Source organism: Microtus ochrogaster, chromosome 16, assembly GCF_000317375.1.
Source record: "Microtus ochrogaster isolate Prairie Vole_2 chromosome 16, MicOch1.0, whole genome shotgun sequence".
Classification (NCBI taxonomy): Eukaryota; Metazoa; Chordata; class Mammalia; order Rodentia; family Cricetidae; genus Microtus; species Microtus ochrogaster.
The window spans coordinates 56,102,382-56,109,603 of NC_022018.1; the positions used below are offsets into that span (position 1 = coordinate 56,102,382).

A 7,222-nucleotide genomic window follows, 5' to 3' on the forward strand; every position below is an offset into this window, starting at 1 on the left:
GGCCTCAGCCAGGCCAGGTGTCTCCGGGGTTGGGGTGCAGCAGGACGGGGAGAAGGGTGCGGGAGCCGTGTGCGACCAGGGGCCGAGGCCGAGCCCCGAGGTAGGTGAAGGGCTCGCGATGCCACCCACGACGCCCGCAGGCCCCGCCACTCCCCGGAGGCGCGCGAGGCCCCCAGGGAGCCTGCCTCCGGCCCCGCCCGGGCAGCCAGGGCCAGCCCGTAGGCCCCGGCCCCGAGCGGGCGCACAGGGGGAGGGGAGGGGGCGACAGCCGCCGCGCCGCTGATTGGGCCGCCCGCTCGCGAGCCCGACTTCACCCGCCCTGAACCCCGAAGAGTGAGGCGTGGGAGCGCGCGCGCGGGCGCGCGTGTGGGAGCGCGGGAGCGCGCGCGGGTGGTTGGGGCGGTAGGGAGGGGGTTGCGCGCGCGCCCGGGGCTCCCGTCGCACACGCGGGCCAGTGCGAGGCGCTCTCCGTAGCACGCGCCGGCGCGGGGGCGCGCGCGGTGGGGGTGTGAGGAGGAGGAGGAGGAGGCGGAGGTGGCGGCGGTGGCGGCGGAGGAGGAATAGGCCGGGGCAGGTCGCCTTCGCTGCCTTCTTGCCAGAAGAGAGACGCAGGGAGGGGGGAGGGGGGTGCGGCGAGCGGCTCCTCTCTCTGCCCTCTGCTCCGCTCGCGCCCCAGTGTAATGAGGGTCACCCCCTCCCCCCAGCTGGCCCGGGAGGGGGCGCGGGGCACGGTAACTAGTGCGCAGGGGTGGGCGACGGGCGGGCGGGGGAGGGAGGAGACAGCCGGGGCCGGGAAGATGGTGGTGGCCGTGGGCTGAGGGACTCGGTCGGAGGGCCAGTGGCCGAGCCAGGGCTGGTGGCTGGCGGCGCTGCAGCCGCGGCCCCCTCCCCCGCATCCATCACTACCAGCCGGCCTCAAGGCCTAGCCGGCCGGGGCTGCGGCGAACTTCCTCCCAACGCGGCCCTTGCATCGCCGGCCGTCCCCCGCCGCGCGCTCCTCGGCCTCTGCGTCCCCTCAGGTAGCTGGCTGGACGGGGGGGCGCGGGGACGGCCGCCCTCCCGCAGCAAACTTTGCTTGCTGCTGAGTGTTGATGAGTGCCAACGGCGCCGGCCGGGAAGCGCTGCCGCGGCGGTGGGAAGGAGCGCGGCCCGGGCAGGCGGCGTTGGCGTCGGCAGCAGCCATGTTTGTCAAGCTCGTAGCAGCTGCTGCTACCCGGCCTCGGCTTTGCCGGCCGCCTCGGCTTCTCTCCCGGCCGTGTCTCGGTCTCGAGGCCCTTGCAGCTGTGAACGCAGGATGTTTGCAAGTCAGGAAGGCGAGCTCCGGGGCACACCCGCCTCGGCCAACTTGCTTGAGGCCTGCGCACGGTAGCTGCAAAGGCTCCGGCGCCGACTGGGCGCGGGGTGCAGCGCTATTGTGACCGCTGCGCCCAGCTTGCTGAGGAGGAGGGAGTACCTTTTTGTGCAGCGTCCAGAAGCTGCCCCCGAGACCCGCAGCCCCTTCTCTTTGAAGAGATTTGGCTGCTGGACCTTGGGCGTGGAGAGGATGAGGTTCTCGTTTGAGATCTGGGAATTTTGACTGCCAGAGGGTTTTAATTTTAGTTCAGCCCCAGTGTCCAGCAGCCTGCAGTGCAGGGAAGAGGAACGGGCTATTTCCATGTGGCAGGATTTGCTCAGCTCCGGGAAGATGTAGTTCACGGAGACTCACTGAGGCCATTTTCCTGTCGTCAGCCTGGAGAACTTTTTCCGTCCTTGGACGTGCAGCAGAAAGGCCACAAGGCCTTCAGAAGTGGCTGCCATTTTGAAGAGAAGAGTCAGATGGTCTGTTAACTCAAATTAATTGCTGTGTCTTTTGGATTCCAGGTTGATGCGGGCACAGTATGGATCAGACTTGCGAACTCTCTAGAAGGAATTGTCTGCTGTCCTTTTCTAATCCAGTGAATTTAGATGCCACAGAAGACAAGGACAGCCCATTCGGTAATGGTCAATCCAATTTTTCTGAGCCACTTAAAGGGTGTACTATGCAGTTACCGACTGCCAGTGGAACATCCCAAAATGCTTATGGACAAGATTCTCCATCTTGTTACATTCCACTGCGGAGACTACAGGATTTGGCCTCCATGATCAATGTAGAGTATTTAAGTGGGTCTGCTGATGGATCAGAGTCCTTTCAAGACCCTGCAAAAAGCGATTCAAGAGCTCAGTCGCCAGTTGTTCGCACTTCCTTGAGTCCTGGTGGTCCAACAGCACTTGCTATGAAAGAGGATCCCTCTTGTAATAACTCCCCCGAACTCCAGTTGAGAGTAACAGAGACGACCAAGAATGGCTTTCTGCACTTTGAGAATTTTACTTGTGTGGACGATGCAGATGTAGATTCTGAAATGGACCCAGAACAGCCAGTCACAGAGGATGAGAGTATAGAGGAGCTCTTTGAGGAGACTCAGACCAATGCCACCTGCAATAATGAGCCCAAATCAGAAACTGGTGTAGAAATGGCCGTGAGACGTGAACAAGACAGCTCACCAGAGAGTAGACATGGTGCAGCCAAACGGCCATTTTTGCCTTTAGCTCCTGAAACTGAAAAACAGAAAAATAAACAAAGAAGTGAAGTGGACGGAAGCAATGAAAAAACAGCCCTCCTCCCAGCCCCCATTTCACTAGGAGATACAAACATTACCATAGAAGAACAATTTAACTCAATAAATTTATCTTTTCAGGATGATCCAGACTCCAGTACCAGTACATTAGGAAACATGCTAGAATTACCCGGAACCTCATCATCATCCACTTCACAGGAATTGCCATTTGTAAGCAGCTTTTGGTACAACTTAAATATATACTTCGGTGTATATATACAGGCCACTTAAAGGGAAACTTTAATTTGTTTTTCTTGCCAGTTCATAGCTGGAAGCTAACGATGAGCTTCTTGGGGAATTTTTCCTTGATTTTTAAACCTTATCTCTATTGTGTGAGTTTGGTTCTTTATAGTTTATCCCAGATTGCTCCATTGAGGATTGGTTATGTGATAAGTCTGTGAAGACATTAGACTGAGGTCAGGTTTACATTTTCAAAATGCAGGTAGATATACATTTGATTATCTTTAAGAAACAAAGCAACAACAACAAAACCAAAAGCATTTGGTCTGCTGATGCCATTATTAGCTCAGGGGAACCAATGTGTGACGTGAAGTCCTGTTACTGCATAAAGCGTGACTTGTTTTTTAGGGGGCCAGACTTGCTCCAAGTTGAAGTGCATTTTGGGCACAGATTTAGCTTGGCTCTAAGATGAGAAACTTTCTTGGCCAGCACTCAAAATTTAAGTTAATTTTTTCTGAACTACTTGTAACATTGCAGCAGTCTATGCCTTTGATAACCACTACCACTGACTTGGACTTGATAAGCTTTTCTATTAAAATTTGAAGTGTATGTGTAGATAGGTCTTGTGTGCAAGTATGCACATGTGTGTAGAAATGGAGAGGAACGCACGAGTCCCATAGTGTTATTGCAGGAGGGCGGTAAGAGATAAAGTTCTTATTTTTCAGAACCTAGCATTTCTTGACTAGTTAATGACAGTTGAGCTCTCTTAGCCCCGGTCTCCTCACTTCTGAAATTAAAAGTACTTGCTGTGTGAAAGATCTCTTAGCTTTACACGTTTGATTCTTGTTTCTGCTCTAACCCTGTCTTGTCATGGCCACTGATAATGTCACCAAAGAGGATTATATTTTTGTTGGGAGTCAACAGATGCCTGAAAATACAACATAGATTTCATACGAATTTTTTGTATAGCATATAGATGATTGTTTTGAGGACATTAGAAGTTTATTTAACTCCATAGCTCTATCTTGAAAGTTGCAGAGAGAGAATGTGGGTGTGTCACCTTTGTTTCTGCTGATTAATATCAGCTAAGATTGATACTTTTGTTTCTTAGCTTAAATTGCTGTGGTGGATATCTTGAATTTCTGTTGTCCTGGATGTTTATTAGAGTATATAGGTTATTTTGAAAACCTACTGGCAGCTGGGACAAAGCTTTTCTTGGGTTCATGTTGATATTTATTGTACATGTGTATAGTTTTGTCTTTGTTTTCATAAATGCATTAGATTTGAGTGTAGAGATAGATTGAATAGAAACAAAGAAATGTAAACCTGTAGTTCTCTTAAAGTATCTGTGGTCTAGTATTGGTCCTGGCAAAACTGCACCAGAGCTGGTACAGTGGTTCACAGCTATATTCTTAACACTCTTGAGGGTGAGCACTCGTGAGACATCGTGAGTTCTAAGTCAGCCTGCTCTACAATCCAAGACTTTGTCTTAAAAAAATGAACCTTTTGAGAATATTGTGTATCTAACAAGGTAGTTGACAGATTTGTATAGATACAGAAAATTTTATTTACTTCTTTTTCTTGGTACAAACCTGTATACATATTAGGTGACATCTTTTTAAAAAAAGATTAGATCTCAACACTTTGAACAGGCAATGATTTATTATTAATTGCTTGATACTGTTTCACTGAGTGGGTCTTCATAGCTTTGTTGTAAAATGAGATGTCATAAAAGAAAGTGAGGCAGATGTGGTGACTCACGCCTATTTCTTACTACTCAAGAAACTGAGGCAGGAATGGTTATCTTGAGTTTGAGACCAACCTGAGCTACAGGTCAGTCTTTATGGTACTTGACCCTTTCAGTCAGGATTGAATACAGCCAGCTTTCCTTAGTGATTTACAAGTCTCTCTGAAGTAACTCTTTGCAGATTTGTTACATTTCCTATTTGCAATGTGGTTTTGAGCCTATCCATTCACATGGTCTGGCAGGAATGTGGAGGTCAAAGGACAGCTTAAGGGAGTTAGTTCTGGACTTCTACTCCATGGTCCTGGGATTAAACTCACATCATCAGGCTTGGCGGCAAGCTCCTTTATCTGGAGTGTCATCTCACTAGCCCTTTGTATATATTTTTGAGACAGGGAATCATGTAATGTAGACTGTTCTTGAACTTTCTATATAGTGGAGAATGACCTTGAACGTCTGATCCTCCTGCTTCTACCTCTCAAAAGGTGGAGTTACAGATGCTTTACCACACTTGGTTTTTCTTTTTCCTTTTTATTTTCTGTGTAGTCCTGGCTGTCCTGGAAACTAGCTCTGTATACCAGGCTGACCTTGAATTTAGAGATCTGACTGCCTCTGCCTTCTGAGTTCTGGGATTAAAGGCATGCTCCACTTCTACCTGACTACACCTGGTTTTTCTTTCTGAGTAGCGTAGACTGGCCTCAAATTCCCCCTGTTACCATTACAGTCATGTGTCACAATGATTGCTCATCTGCTTAAATTAATTTACTTAGCTACAATTTCACTGTGTGAAAACTGTCTCTAGGCGACTTTGGATCTTTAAGAAAATCTGATTGCAAACTGATCCTTTCACCTTATATCATAGTCACTTAAAATGCAATATTAAACTGGATGCCATGGCACATGTCAGGAATCACAGCACTTGGGAGGCTGAAGGCAGGATTTGATTTTGAAGCCAGTCTGGGTTACAGAATGAGATTTAAATGCTGGATGTTGTACACAGTTTTGATCCTTAAAGCTGGTGTATCTCTGGGTTCCAGGCTAGTCTGGTCTACATATAGAGTTCAAGGTTAGCCATGGATACACAATAAAATACTGTTTTGTGCGCTAGGTTGACAACTCAGCATTTAAGTGTACCTACTCCTCTTCTAGAGGACCCAGGTTTGATTCCCAGCATCTGTATCAGGCAGCTCACAATGCCTGTACCTCCAGATCCAGGGAGACCTCATCTTGTCTTCATGGTCACTCATACACACTTCAAAATATCAATCTTGAGAGGCTGGAGAGATGGCTCAGCATTTGAAGAGCATCTTTCAGAGGACTCAGGTTTGGTTCCTAGCACCCACGTAGTGCTCATAATCCTCCATAACTCTAGACCCAGGATATACATGCAGACAGAAATGCCTGTACATGAAATAAAATGAAAAAAGAGTAAATATAAAAATCTTGGAATAAATTTAAACAAAACAAGACGGTGGAGTGACTCATGCCTGTAGTCGCAACACTCTGAAGGATAAATAAAGCATGGTGAGCTCCAGGTCAATTGGGTTACATAGTACATTCAAGAGTAGCCTGGGTTCATAGCAAGGCACACACTCTCATACATATACCAAAAAAAAAAAAAAAAACCAAAACCACACGGTCAAGTTCCAAACAGATAACAGCAGCTGGAGTTGTAACCCAATAGCTATGTATCCTGTGCATAGGGTTCTAGGTTCCATATGAAAACAGAACGAGGGAGTATTTATGATTTGAACTTACCCCTTTTATTACCCAGTGTGCATAAGGGGGTTAAAGGACAGTTTGTGAAAGTCAGGTTTCTTTACTAAGTGGGTTCCGGACCTAGTTATTGTACTTTTTTTTTTTTTCTGGAACTTGCTCTGTAGACCAGTCTGGCTTTGAACTCACAGAGATCTGCCTGTCTGTCCTTCAGTGCTGGGATTAAAGGCATTTGCCTCCACCACCAGGCTCTCTTTGCACTTCTTAAGGCTTTATCGACTACTCCAGGCTATCTGGTCCACTAGTTTCCAGGTAGATCTCCTGGCTGTTCCTTCTGTCTATCTCTCTTGTTTTAGGAGTGCTGGGATTACAAGTACATACTACTGCATCTGGCTTTTTGTGGATTATGGGCATAGAGTTTGTGGTCAGGCTTGGCAGGCTAGTGATTTTACCTTCTGAACTATCTCCCAGGTCCCTTTATTATATTTTTTCTTTCTTTTTTCTTTTTTTGCTTTGCGGTGGTTGGAGACAGTTTCTTTATGTATCTTCCTTGGCTTTCCTGGAACTTACTTCGTAGACCAGGCTGGCCTGGCTTGAACTCAGAAATTCCCCTTCCTCTGTCTCGCAAGTGCTGTGATTAAAGGCATGTGCTACCACCACCTGGCTCCTTCATTGTTGTTTTAACTTATATTTTTGCTGATATTAATGCATGCTTTTTTCAAAAATGATTTTTGTGTGTGAGTGTTTTGCCATAAATGTTTATATAGTAGTTGTGCATGGTGTCCTTGGAGGCTAGAAGTGGGTACCTGACCTTTTGGAACTTGGCTTACCAATGGTTGCGAGTTGCCATATGGATACTGGGAATTGAATCCAAGTTCTATGAGAGAACAGTCAGTACTCTCAACCTCTGAGCCATCTGCCCAGTCCTATGTTTATTTATTTGCTTTAT

General features: G+C 47.9%; 1 protein-coding gene across 1 annotated transcript in view; it reads left to right on the forward strand.

Annotated features, from left to right (window-relative positions):
• Window positions 1–540: 540 nt before the first annotated feature.
• Nsd1 (nuclear receptor binding SET domain protein 1) overlaps window positions 541–7,222 on the forward strand; it is a 115,292-nt gene continuing 108,610 nt past the window's right edge. Inside the window, exons 1-2 of the mRNA XM_026782929.1 lie at window positions 541–731; window positions 1,861–2,804. Coding sequence (XP_026638730.1) covers window positions 1,878–2,804 — 927 coding nt within the window. The 5' untranslated portion in view covers window positions 541–731; window positions 1,861–1,877. The remainder of the gene's footprint in view (window positions 732–1,860; window positions 2,805–7,222) is intronic.